General features: G+C 36.4%; 1 protein-coding gene across 1 annotated transcript; it reads right to left on the bottom strand.

The window, feature by feature from the left end:
- Window positions 1–3,118: 3,118 nt before the first annotated feature.
- LOC126817402 (non-structural maintenance of chromosomes element 1 homolog) lies at window positions 3,119–13,403 on the bottom strand. Its single transcript, XM_050544375.2, has 7 exons — window positions 13,233–13,403; window positions 11,013–11,152; window positions 9,332–9,409; window positions 7,860–8,009; window positions 5,946–6,062; window positions 5,277–5,409; window positions 3,119–4,410 (listed from the first exon to the last, which is right to left on the bottom strand). The coding sequence occupies exons 1-7, from the start codon at window positions 13,345–13,347 to the stop codon at window positions 4,331–4,333; spliced, it is 813 nt and encodes a 270-aa protein (XP_050400332.1). The 5' UTR covers window positions 13,348–13,403; the 3' UTR covers window positions 3,119–4,330.
- Window positions 13,404–14,696: the final 1,293 nt, after the last annotated feature.

The following is a 14,696-nucleotide window of genomic DNA, read 5'->3' as shown; positions in this document are numbered from 1 at the left end:
CTCTATCCAGTTACTAAATGCCTCTAAAATATCATTCTTACTACTGCTTGACGAAGTTTTATTTTAATCCCTTCAAGTGCCTGTGGATTTTCTTTGTTCATTACGAATGGTGTCCCAAGCCATAGAATACACGACTCGTGTACTCTGATTATAAAATGATCATGGTGTCTTAAATATTGTACATCAGGATCCCATGTTTTCAGGTCAAAATAACAACATCGATATTGATTGAAATGGATCAAAATATTTTATTCTAATTTTAATTTCATATATTATGGAAAATATTGAGTTAGAGGTTTAGCTCCTTTAATTGTACGTGACAAGGAGTAGGGTCGCCTGTCCAACCTCGTGGGTTTTCTCTGGGTCCTCGCACTGCAAGTGAATTAATAAAATAAAATTGAATGATATATTAGTCCTGAAATGACCTAGTTTGTATCGAGTGGACGTTAAACCCCATTTCTCTCTCTGTGGATAACTAATTAGTACGATGTAGGCCACTATTTTCCTTCCACCATCTCTGTACAGAATATAGCCGTAGACTCTCACCCCACCCGCCTCTCTCTGACAGGAGAAGGCCTGTCTTCGATTCAATCGGATTAAACAGAGGCCCATCAAAAGAGTTGAGTGAAAATAATAATTGGCAATGGTTTGTGTTGACTATATCCTATATTAAGTCTTCAGTGGATGTCAAATCGTCTAGTTCATCGAGATTTTCCTGACGTGGTTTCCCAGCTATCTAGTCGTTCGGATGGTACAAAAAAAAACCAGCTCCCGTGTATACATTGCCGTGCACGTAAAAGATCCCTTGACAGTTGGAATTCGATATAAGAGGAGGACGTTAAACCCCATTTCATTTCATTTCTTTCAAATGTCTTTTGTAGGTTCAGAAGAAAGAAGAATATTTATGTAGCGCCTATTATCCAGTAAACTGCTCAAGGGCTCCGAGTTGTCTGTCACATCAACACAATATTTACATAATGGTTAATTTTTTCTATGGTCACACGTGCATGCAATGTCATACTAAACTTAGGCTGTCTGTCTACAATTAGCTCGCTTTAGAACAGACACTAAGCTAGTTGACCGACATTTTATGTCCTAAATCGACGATTTTAGTCAAAAACATGAAGTATACTCTGAGAATTGTTTTGAGTATTTATCCTGCTTCCATCTAATAAAATTGAACAACTTTATTTTATCTTGGTGTGTGTATGACAGATGTGAAACAGCGTACTTAACTAACGTACGAAAATTAAATGGTAGCTGGCTTTTTTCTCCGCAGGTAGCGTGTCTCTGATGTTCAGAATGGTGAAACAGGGTAGAAACTGACAGACCTTATGATCTAATGCACACACTTTGAACCATTCGACCATCCAACCCCCACTGTCCAGGCAAAATTCTCCTCCCTAGCATTGCACCATTGAAGCGAAATATATATGTAAAGATAGGTTGCCAGGCAACGTAACATACGCCCACAGCAGCTAAGTTGTTCGAGCAGTCAACAAGGGTTGTTGCATAATTTATCTTTTGCCAGTAATGAAAACACTAAAATCTGATTCTCAGTAATATCCTATTATCAAGGGCCATAACTCTGGAAACAAATTAACTTTAGCCTCTAGACTGTTCACAAGTAATTATCAGAAAACGTTGAGAATCAAAAGATTCGATATACGATTCTTAATCTCATGGCCTTTAAAACTGTGTATAAATTTAAAGTCAATCTAATACTAACTTTGACCTCTTAAGTGTCTACAAGCAATTACTCTTTTAATTAAAATAGCACAATATCACTATATAATAACATATTTAATAAAAGTTCAAGTAAAGTTTTTATATTGAGTTTTGTAGTTGATTTTAAAAAATACCCTAAAACAGCCCCAGTATTTAAGCAGAGGGAGAGAAACTTTCGCCTTTTAGCGGTGGGATGCAACTGGAGGACCCAGAGAAAACCCACAAGGTTGGACAGGCGACCCTACTCCTCCTTGTCACGTAAAACCGGGGAATTGAAACCACGCCACTTGACTCAATGACAGACCTTATAATACAATGTGCATGCGCTAACCATTCGGCCATCCAATCCTCCCATCAGTATTTAAGCACAGTATATCAATTCTATGAGTTGTACAATTTGAGACAATCTATTTAAAGGGTTTATGGCTCTATGATTTGGATTATTTAACATTAAAATAGACGACAATGGTATAAAAGTACATATTAATGTAATATGGAAGTATAAAAGGTGATTATATTCAAATTTTTTAAAAAATATTGTAATTTTTAATCAGTGAAATATGTGAACTGTCCAAATAGAACAGAGGTCGTTTACGTTTTCTTAGTCCATTCTATACGTTTTTTAAATTATTATTTTGTTGTTTGTGAATCAGCCATTACTAATTACTTCTGCATTGTCTTGTAGGATGTTTTTCTTTGTTCATTACAAATGACACCCGTAATCATAGCCTACAGAACTTGTGTACAGATTACAAAATGTGCGTGAGGTCACAAGTATTAGATAATAGGATCCTATAGTTTCACGGCAAGATAACAACATCAATATTGATTCAAATGGACCTATGTTGAATTATAATTTTAATTTTGAATATTATGGAAAATATTGATTTACAGGTTTAGCTCCTTTAAGCAGTACCATGATATTCTGAAATTGTGAATATATTCTGTACCTCAAGATATTAATTTTTCGATGACTGACCACAACAAAAATCATCTAATGTAGTCAAGTCATCGCAGATGAGCAGGTCATTCATTGCCAGTCAGTTTATTTTACACATATTTTAAAGATACTATCCCAGAAAAGTATTTATCAGGTGGTTATTTCCAATAAAAGTATGTCAAATGTGGTATATATGGAAGGTATAGACACCCAATCTTACTAGAAAAATACTGGATTACCGAAAAACACCCATGGGGCAAGCACTGGGCAAAATTGTCAGGGTATCACTAACTGACAACCCGGCTGTTATCTGCCAGCTTATTGTGTGCCAGCTTAAGTGAGGGAGCGGTTGTTATTTCTTGATCAAATGGTTAGGCGGTCTTGGGAACATTGAGGGGTGTCAACGTACAAAAAGACTCTGCAATTAAACGGCGGAAAAAGAAGTTGACAGAAACAATTAAGAATTTATTTAGGCCTCAATATGTATGGTACCGGTAAATGTACAGTAAGTAATAATAAATACATTCTGAAAAATGGACTCTCCAACAATGAAGCTAAGTTGACAGACATTGCCTCTAAAGACAGCTTACTTATAGCTATAGGTATCCCCGGCGAATACAAAGCTTTGAGAGGGAATTGAAGCAAATTTTTGATAGATTGGTTACTTTGAATATGATTTTAGTCCAAATATATCATCAAATCACAAAGTTTGGAAACAGGATTAACAAGCGATTCAATTTTTAAAGAAAATGTTAATTTTTAGCATTATATCAATTTTTAAATATATTTTAAAGAGTTTTTGCACATAAAAGCTACAAATTGAACTGGATTTATCATGGTCTATGGTTTAATCGTTTGAAATTCTAATTTGACAGCATGTAGATATCTGAAATATAATTGGTAAAACAGGTGAGTCTAATTCACAGGTAAAAGCGGTATGCCTGTCTTCATCACTAGCTCAGTTGGTGCAGAAAACTAGGACGTTAACCCGTTGTAGGGTGTAATATAACACCTTAGAGGTATTTTCCCCAACCTATTCTTAGAACATAGTTGGTCACTTGAGGGAATCCCTTGGGAATTCCCCCACGATCGCAGCATGTATAGGACGTTATATAACTTTCTGGACAACTGCCACTCACTGTGTGTAGGGCGTAATATAACGCCTTGGGAGGTATTTTACCCAACCTATTCTTAGAACATAGTACTTTGTCACTTTGTCAAATTAGTTACACAATAGGGGGTAGTTAACGTTTTAAAAACATCACGCTTAACGGGTTAAACATCTTTCCATTTTATTGTCTTTCACAATATTTAGATTGTGGGATAAATGAAAAGAAACAGGTAAATATGTAGGGAGATGCTACGTGTAGGCCGTTTGGGGAGGTTCAGGTATTTTCAGATCCAAAATGGCCGCTTTATATAAATAAGTATTTTGGGAAATACTAACCTGAACCCTAACCCTTTTAAGTGGGGTAAAAGGTAAATTGGATCCAAGTTCAGTCTTCTAAAAAGGGTTAGGGTTAGGGAGAGGGGTTAGTATTCCCCAAAATTCTCATTTATATAAAGCAGCCATTTTGTACTCCGGAAATACCTGAACCCCCCCCAACCTGCCTGGAGTATGCAAGGTGTGTCCAGTTGAAGGTAGATGATTTTGCTATTAAATCAATGTTTAGCTTTTCTCTTTCTGTTTTGACTGTGACTGGGTATATTCTCTTGTTGTACAAGTTGACTAGCAGGAACATCTAAAAAATAAACAATCACACAATATTACAACATATGCAAGTCATGAGTTAGATACTTCGTATTTCAACTAAAAACAACAAAAAACAATGTCAATTCTGTTATTTCATAATACATTGTCTGGATGAATTTTCGGTTGTCAATTTCTTAAATCAGACTTTTAGGCACAATTTCTCAAAAACCATTAAACAGATTTTCATTGTGGTATGCAATGAAAGAGTTTTAGCATTCTAATTTGAAAATTACTATATGTCGGTGAAGTTCGAAAATTTGATTTCGTACATATATTCGATCATTCGAACTTCAAGGGGCACAAAATATTTCAGAATCATCCCAGCAGGATATAATTGTTTCATAGCACAGTTTAGACTATCAGTTAAGAATTGCAGTTGGAACTTGCAAAATATATGAATTAGGCTTTAAGAAAAAGCTTCCACAAAAAAGGTGCCACAAAAAGTGGGCGTGGCCCATTACCATGGCAACAGGTGAAAATTGGGTGACAAATTTTTTGCATTCCTGATCAACTACCCAGAGGGGTTAATAATAGCACAAACTTGCACAAATCCAGACATAAATATAGAATTTGACTTTTCAATGAGTAGGTCCCCTTTAGCTATTTAAAAGCAGTGTGACTGAGTGCCTGGTAAGATCACAACATCAATGTTGATTTAAATTGACAAATAATTCGCGTTTTCAACGTATAAGACTTATGATGATATTGAGTTAGAGACTTAGCTACTTTAATCAAGGAAAGAAAATCCAAAACATCAACAGTAGATAACCTCCTGGCTTGGATTAAAAATAGATTAACAAGAGGCCCATTAATAGCGCTAATATCATAACCCTAACCCTAACCCTAGTATCATACCTTTAGATGGAATTTCATGCACCCATTCTGCGTTACATCTCTGTCCTAGACATTTTCTCTGGTTTTGTTTGGAGAAGATTCGAGAAGCACAATGCACATGTAACTTGACCCCACATTCTTCACACATCTGACCCTAAAAATATTAACAAATATAAATATTATTACTTTCTTCTTCAATTAGGGAGCCATGTGGTTTCCCCTTGTCAGTGATACAGGATGGAGGGTCTGATAAGGACAACTGTCTAGTTCTTTGGATGGGACGAAAGTCCAAGGTCCCCAGTACAGTTGGAATTCGATATAAGAGTAGGCCGTAGTGCCGCTGTCCGGACAAAATTTCCCTCATAGCTCACAGGATGGTGTATGCCCGTCTTCATTCGCCTAGTCGGAGCAGAACAGTAGGACGTTAAACCCCATTTCATTTCATTTTGTCAAAGGAAGATTATAAACCCACTGCTTATCAGTATGATTGACTCAATCCTTCTCTTTGTCACGTACAACCGTGGTATCGAAACCACACGCTAAACATTCGGCCATCCAAACCCCCAACCCCACAGTTTATTAGCACTAGGGACCGGGTATCATTCAGATTTGATGAAAAAAGGAAAGAAACTGAGCTTACCATCTATAATCTAATTTAGCTGAGAAATTAACTATAATTAAATGCATTACCTTAAGACAGAGTTTTTTACAAAGTTCACATATCTTGGCTGCTTCAGGGTAGGTATCCGTTATATACATATCTAATTCTAAAATAGTTCTAGTAGATAATGACACTTGACCTTCGTTCTACAATAAACAATACAAATACAAACTGATCATCTTGGTGTAATGGCTTTGAATGTTTCTCGTTCTCAATAATAATAGCTGCTTGGAATATCTAGGTGGGCTCTGCCCAATTCGCTCATCACCCTCTTTTATACCCCCCTGATTTCTGCACGTCTTAGATAGCATTGACGTTAATTTCCATCCCAAATATGACAAGACCAGATTTGGACACATTACCTTATTTGGTCTACCAACCATAGGTCAATAAACAGATAGAATTTGATGGATATTTTGATCATGGTTATGATTTTACCAAAATATCACTGTTTTTTTATGTATAAATATATATTCCTGTTTATTAAGTATGTGTGATTTGACTCTATAGACAGCTGAGTGAAGCAACAATTATTGAAAAAAACCAATATTGTCTTAAGGTCCAAAGAGCTACATTAGCTGCACTGTCTACGATATAATCCATGGTGGAAGTGGACATAAAACACTAGGAACGAGCTTGGCTGCCAATATCACTGTCAATAAGATGACATCTCGGCAAGCTGGGCCGCCAATATCACTGTCAATAAGATGACATCTCGGCAAGCTGGGCTGCCAATATCATTGTCAATAAGATGACATCGGCAAGCTTGGCCGCCAATATCACTGTCAATAAGATGACTGACATCTCGGCAAGCTTGGCTGCCAATATCACTGTCAATAAGATGACATCTCGGCAAGCTTGGCCGCCAATATCACTTTCAATAGGATGACATCTTGGCAAGTTAATTAGCCCTCAAAATTAACTTTTGTTATTAAGAAAAATAATAAAGGTGCTGGAAGTACATAAAATAAAATGTAGGGGTGTAGAATGAGTAAAAGAGACATAAACCAGGTCATTTCGGGACTAACATATGATTCAATTTCAATAATTCGCTTGGGCGTAGGGTAGGGGTCTTTTAGCAGTGGGAGGAAACCAGAGAAAACAGAGAAAACCCATGAGGCTGGACAGGCGACCCTACTCCTTGTCACGTACAACCGGGGAATCGAAACCACACCAGTTGACTCAATGACAGGCCTTATGACACAGTGCGCACGTGTTAACCATTCAGCCATCCAATCCCCCTGGTACAAGTAGGAAGCTTTCTGGTCACGTTCTTCTAAAAGACGATAATCTTAATTTGCATTTTTCAAACAATATCTAAATATTTTAATAGCTTAAGCAGCTCGTGCAGATTGTGCTGACATGATAGGCTATATTGTTGAATCGAAGTATCGCGATTTCACATTCTCACAATCTGCATACTGAATCGTGAGACAATGAATCGTTTTTTCACGATTCTTTTTTCGCTCCAGTACGTAACCTGTCACTCTTAATTATCCACGTCAACATTATCCATAGGTACACAAACACTCTTAAATTGTTTTGGTCCTTTCTTTGATCCACAGTATTCCACACCAATATCGTAATATAAAATAGTTTTATTTCTTTGAAATCGACAGGACTAAAAATATCAATTATTCATTTATCCCGTTGTTTTCTTGGTAAATATTGACCTGGTTATGAATCGTGATACGAATCGTATCGTAGCACCTGAATTGCAATACGTATCGTATCGTGACTGCAGCGGCAACACCCAGCACAAGTGCAGACGAGTGAAGATATCGAATGTTAAGACATTTCAGTTGATAATATCCTAATAAATACAGAACATAATTGAACCCTTTTCAGACATATTCCCTTTTGAGATTCAACTTTCATAATATTGTGGATTACATGGGATTAAAAATCACTCAAATGATGGATCAGCAACATTAAATACTTACAAGTATCAACCATCTATCTGCTTTCATTCTCTTCAATAAATTCTCAGCATCTGTTTTACTCATTTTCTTGGTATTTGTTAACGATTCCGTGAGATTTAACGCTTCCACAGATCCAATATATCCGACATCTGATTCCACGACTAATTCTATCTTTAATTAATATAATATATTCAACATTCAACAATCTATACCCTACACTCATTTTTAAATTTCTCACGTCTTTAAACATACATTATGTAAGGGCTAAATCTGCCTATTGCAGGTCTTTCTTTAGGCCTGAAATGTTATCTAAATTATTAATTAGACATTAATTAACTTATCCAGACCATAATCAACTCTCGATGGCATCGCTAGGCTGCAATGTTTATTGCATTAGGTTCCAATTTGCTGTTCGACTTCCATTCATAATTAAATCATGAAATGGATAATCGAGACTATGTTTTTTATCCTACCGACTTTAGTAATGATGATCGAGGCTAGGCTGAAAATTCAATCGCTAAAATTTCGGTTCATAGTGGATCAATCTGACTGAAATTTTCAGCAAATTGCCTTTACGTTATCTAGTTTTTAACTATTATAGTGAGAACTACCAACTTGTTATAGAATCTCCCATAATGTATCTTTAAGAAAAAAAATCAAAATACTAACACTAGATATTCTCCTGGCTTAGATTAAATCGGATTTAAACTAGCCCATCAGCATCGAGCAGCATACTTGTACATGTATCAATGAAATTTCAATTTATCATAACTTTGTAATTATCAATCTGATTAAAACACAGATCCTATTTCGTTTCATTTCGTTTTTATAGTTCAAAATTTCGTTTCACTTGTCTTTACTACACTAGGATCTGGAAGAGTTTTTATCATTGACATATTCTGAATGATGTGAGTGAATAGCTAATGAAACGGTCTGTTACGGCGGGTTTTCGGCGTGTTTTGCATGGAACTGTGGGTAATCCACTAGTAACGTCAATGCTGATTGGTTAATCAAATGTCTGACGTCATAGGTCAAAAGCTGCTTGTATGACCTCTGACGCGCCCTATCACTACAACCGGTCAGATCTTCATGTAGTGTAGGCCATCGAAAGTATAACAAAATGAATTGAAATATAGATCTGTATTTTAATCAGATTGCAGTATGTTTTATAAATCCACACCACTGAGATCAAAGCATGACACCATTACTACGTTGGGCTCAAGATTCAGGTAAAACCTGGTTACCTCCCTTTAGTCCCGATATCTTTAAATCTTAGAAACGCTGCTCGAAGAGTGCATCCCACCTGTAACCATATACATGTAGCTAGGTAGACTTTAATACAGGGATGAAGAGATTTGTTGAAGAACTTCATGCACAAATCAAGTCTCGAAACCTGGACTGGAAGCATTTGGTCACAAATCATACTCTTAAACCAGACGGTCAAATCCCTCCCTTTTGTAACTCAATGAAACAAGTTAGAATAGTCTACTTACCAATTTTTTGAAATATTCTAATTCTGTGGCTGTATAATCGGAAGCCATTTTAGTTATAGCCGTATCACTGGTACTAACCTAAAATAAGTAGGGAATAAAACAACAAGCGGTTGCCAGGCAACATCAGACCAAAAATATGGACAGAGTACAACAAGCGGTTGCCAGGCAACATCTGACCAAAGAGATGGACAGAGTACAAGATAAAAAAATGATTTTTCATACAATCAAGTTGTCCTTGTTTGAAGAAAATCGGATAAACTTGAAAGAAAAACAGCTTCAGACTTTGAAATATTTGTATGATAAAGAATTCTTCAAAGGCGTCGTCATGGACAACGCTGTTGGTAATCCGGGAACTTGAAAGTAGTTCCAATGGCGGACTTCGTCATACAGCCAAGGCTATATGTAGGGTACTGGAATCTGCTGAGGTTTGCCGAGTGACTAGTACTTGTGTAAAGGGGAGTGGTCATTTTGTGAGAGAGTCTCAATCCGATTTTCACAAAATTCAAGCTCATCCATAATTATGGTATAATGGTATTATAGCTGAATGTTTTTTTAAAATAAATACCGTCCGATATGCGCCAATATCAAAAGGAACTGAGATCTTTGGGTTATAAACATACATTTTAAGTTTGATAAAAATTGTGACCTCTAGAGTGTCCAATCAGGGGCCTTAATCTATGAAGTTATCATCCGAAACATGCCAATATCGAAAGAAACCAAGATCTCTCGAGTTTCGTCAGAATCGTACATCCATATGAAAATGTGGGCGTATAAAAACTAAGATATATAGGCCTATATCCAGTTACATTTATCTCTTACTAGAAGAATGCCCGGCTTCGCTTGGGGGTTATAACCCTGAAACCGGAAGTGGTAGACCAACGCCACCTGGCCTATGTTACTCCCCGGTCCGAGCTACCCCTATACCCCAAATTTCAGACTCGGGGCAGACCTAGTGTAGCTGCCAACCCCGAACAGACAGACAAACAGACAGACAAACGACAGTCACAAATATTAGTATAGATAGATAGATATCCCTTAATTTCTATTTCATAAAATGTCTTCCTTATTAAACATGCATTATGCAAGAGCCTATTGCAGGTCTTTCTTTAGGCCTGAAATGTTACAGAAATTATTAATTAGACATTAATTAACTTATCCAGACCATAATCAACTCTCGATGCCATTGCTAGCCTGCGATATTTAGTGGATTGGAATACGTTTATCACAAACTCGCAGGGTATGACTAAAACAAGAGGCCTGATTCAAACCATCAAAAAAATGAATAAAAAATATTTTTTAATTATGCAGAAATAAATTCATATGTATGGTCATTTTTGACAGAAACAAAACATCAGCCTCTGTCGTACTTAAATAGGGGGATTGGATGGCCGAATGGTTAGCATGTGCACGCTATATCATAAGTTCTGAAATTGAGTCAACTGGCATAGTTTCGATTCCCCGGTTGTTCGTGACAAGGAGTAGGGTCGCCTGTCCAACTTCGTGGGTTTTCTCCAGGTCTTCCAGTTTCCTCCTACTGCTAAAGACACCTACACTCAAGCGAATTATTGAAATAAAATTAAACCATATGTTAGTCCCGAAATGACCTAGTTTGTGTCGAGTGGATGTTAAACCCCATTTCTCTCTCTCGTACTAAAATATTACAACTTCTTTCTAAACTTACTAAACAGTAACAGTTAGTTCCATTATCTTCACTCAAACCTTTTTTTATTTCCATATGAAAGGGTTTAATACTGTTGTTTATAACAATAACAAACTCTGCCAGCTGTAGACGTCTCTCATCTTCCTGGGTAATATACTCTTCTGAAAAAATAAAAGTGATACCGCTTAGTAGACATTAAATTTTCATTTCAGTTATGGGGGGTTGTATGGCTGAATGGTTAGCGTAGCGTTTGCACCTTGTATCATAGAATCTGTCAGAGATATTCCACCACTACAAATTTCTGGCAATTAGATAGCTCTGTCAGGGGTACCCCACCACTACAAATGTCTGTCAGAGTGTTTTTGTAATACCTGAAGATGTACGGTACACTGCTGTACGATTTTCATGTGGTACACTTTTGAGCTAATCTAGCCTAGTTGGGGGGGGGGGGGGGGAAGGCGGGGCAGGGCATTTTGGGCGTGAAATACCACACCCACCACCAGACTTACATTCTGATGAAACCAGATATGCATGCATTGATACGATATAAGAGAAAATTGGTACACTTTTCAGCTAGGTTGACCCCCTGGGACTCAGTAGCATGTCATTTCAAACTCAACACAGACGACCTTTCGGACTCGGTTTGACGGCGGTTCGGACTTTATATGACGACTTTTCGGACTCTGTCTGGCAACATTTCGGACTCGAATGAATAATTAAAAGACAGTTGAACATTTGTGTGATATATTTGTAACAGCTTGTTTTTTATTTTCATTTTATATGAGTCCGATAGTTGTTTTATTTTATTTAATTGATCAGCCATTCTTGAGACCGTTAGTAATAAACAGTTAACACTGATTTTACACTAATGGTTCTATTTTGTTTTGTTTCATCGGCGAGTATTGAACTTGACAATAGAATATTGTTGAAAATGTGTGTATATTTAGTAATACTGCTAATGTTTTTATAATTGTGAAGGCCTAAATGTCTTTTACGTGAGTCGGAATAATCGAATCAACACACAGACGCCATTATCGCTGATTGACAACTCACCTTTTTCCTCGTCCACTAAAAAACTGTAAGGTTTCTTTGCGCATACTACAATAATATAGGGATTATCGGTTAATCAGCTTTAATTACCATACCCACTTTGATCGTTGCCATTTCTGATATTTTCCAAAGAGTTTTCTTTGTACACACTAATTTATTGATTGGTACTGCTATCTATGACAAGCTTGTCGAGGAATGCATTTCAACGTGTAGCTTCTGGATTATCGTTAAAACATTCTAGGGGCTTGTAAAAGCAGTGCATGTCGAGTAAATATTTACTTTTGTTTTTTGTGTAGGTCATTTTGAAATAAATTCTACAGCATATTATTCTTTTTTACAAAAATAAATTACTTTTACGGGAATCGATGGCAGTTGTGTTCAACCTTTCCTTTCAACTTATTACCGAGTCCGTAACGTCACCTGTCATAGTCTGAAATGTCACCTTACCTTTCAACTTATTCCCGAGTCCGAAACGTCACCTGTCCCAGACCGATATGTCACCTGCCCAAGTCCGAAACGTCGAGGCCATATTTTTTTGAGTCCAAAATGTCGCAAGACCGAAATGACATGTAATCCTGGTCTATTTGATCTATTTGAAATTACCAAGGATCTTATTTATTATAATATTAATAAGGAAGTGGATAAACGACCGGATTCGGTTCCTGACGAAAATTTACTACGAAACCAGATATCATCTCTGATTGGCTAATTTTATCACGTGGTTATTAGCGGTCTTTTCCAATATGGCGGCCTCTACAGGCATCCTTGTTGGTGCTGAATTTACGACTCTAAATTCACTTTTAGAGGCGATGAAACAATTTGAATTTAAGAATAAAGTGACATATTGGCGAAGAGATACGCGAACATTAGAAAATGCAAGAAAGCGAGGAATTAACATTCCAGATAACCCAGAAATTCTTTATTACTCGTTAATTTTTGCCTGCAATTCTGGTGGAAGAACATTTAAGTCAAAAAGTACCGGAAAGAGATCACAACACGGGTACGGTTCCTTTATTTAGGGTTAGTGTTAGTTTGGCCAATCAGAGACGATATCCGGTTTCGTAGTAAATTTTCGAAAGGAACCGAATCAGAGATGATATCCGGTTTCGTAGTAAATTTTCGTAAGGAACCGAATCCGGTCGTTTATCCACTTCCTCATTTAGTCATTATAAATAAGGTCCAAGAAATTACCATTAAATTTTTCACAGCAGCTTTTGTACAATGTCTTCACTTCCTTTGCATCTAGAACTGATCTTGACATAAACGACTGAAGAAAAAGTCTGTGGCTGTCTCTCAACTCGCTCATTTTCAAGGTATTTTCCCTGCAAATCTTCCTTCACAAATAATTTCCCGCCATGATAAAGTAAAAGTAGAAAAGTTTGAATTTGTAGTTATTTCCCCTTAGTATTACTTTATTATCCAGACATTATACAAATTCCGTATTAGCCAATCGATTTAGCAGGTGCCCGTGACGTCAGCAATACTCGACCAATCATAACATGTCACTAAATTTAAATTAGTAAACCAAATGAAAACGAGGACACTTGTTGAAAGTTTTTGTCGAATGAAGCTGTGTTACTTTTTCAGCTGTAATCATGTCTGCCCGACAAATCTACTATTCTGACAAATATTTTGATGAAGACTTTGAGTACAGGTAGATCTAGGTTTAAAATAAATTTTCTTGCACTTTTAGATTCGAATAACGTCGAAATCATCGATTTTATAAAACGCGATCCCGGAAATTTTTTGATTTTTGATTGTCAACAATCAAGAAAACATGTCGGTGCATGAAGTTTTGAAGGAGTCAATTCATAATATTAGTCTGGTATTGGTAGAACAACTGATCGGTGAATGGAATAGTTTGTTGTTTTGAAATGTAATGCGGGGTGATGTGATATAAGTTTTATACATCGGGATAAAATTAATCCGAGTTATGAGTCCGTTAGACGTCTATTTATATTCCGTCAGTCTGAATTCAAATTTTAAACATGGAATTTGAATCAATCAATGAACTTATAAATTTATTTCCATTCTGCTGAAATTTGGTCACCTGTAAAAGTTATTATTTTATTATATGCATATTTAGCCTGCTGTAGCACTTATATCTTATCCAAAACAGATTCATTCATGATTCCCCCCCCCCCCTAAAGTAAAAAATAAATAATAAAACACAACTCAAGTCAAGTTTATTCTTTTCTTGGCTTTATGTCATCAACTTTGCCACACAAATCAGCAGGAGATAAATTTAAAATAATCAGTAAGAGTTCAGAAATAATTTGAATTGACATATGTCATGTCCAATGTATGAATCATGATATGATTGGCCAGTAATTGGCCTTGAGCATGATATATCATAAAATCAATGTGATTTTACTTTATTTCTCTTACACGTTTATTTCAGGCATGTGATGCTCCCCAAAGATATTGCTAAAATGGTGCCAAAAAATCATCTGATGTCAGAAGCAGAATGGAGAAGCATCGGAGTACAACAAAGTCATGGCTGGATCCATTATATGAAACATGAACCAGGTGAATATGGTTGAATTATATTAAACTTATTAAAGCTTCTCCCCAGTCTTTAATAAAAACAAAAAAAAAACACACACAAAAGAATGCAAACAAGCAGGAATTGTTTAAATTTAATCAGAACCATGG

The sequence above is a fragment of the Patella vulgata genome, chromosome 4, assembly GCF_932274485.2.
Source record: "Patella vulgata chromosome 4, xgPatVulg1.2, whole genome shotgun sequence".
Lineage (NCBI taxonomy): Eukaryota > Metazoa > Mollusca > Gastropoda > Patellidae > Patella > Patella vulgata.
The sequence above is the reverse complement of the archived record's forward strand: the minus strand, read 5'-3'. Positions and strand labels throughout refer to the sequence as shown.

Excerpts from the sequence above, each read along its gene's own strand:
- LOC126817402 (XM_050544375.2), bottom strand. The coding sequence starts at position 13,347 with ATGAGCGAGTTGAGAGACAGCCACAGACTTTTTCTTCAGTCGTTTATG. Across the intron at positions 11,153-13,232 it reads CTGCTGTGAAAAATTTAATG|AAGAGTATATTACCCAGGAA; the intron begins GTAATTTCTTGG and ends TTATTTTTTCAG. Across the intron at positions 6,063-7,859 it reads CAGATAGATGGTTGATACTT|AACGAAGGTCAAGTGTCATT; the intron begins GTAAGTATTTAA and ends TGTTTATTGTAG.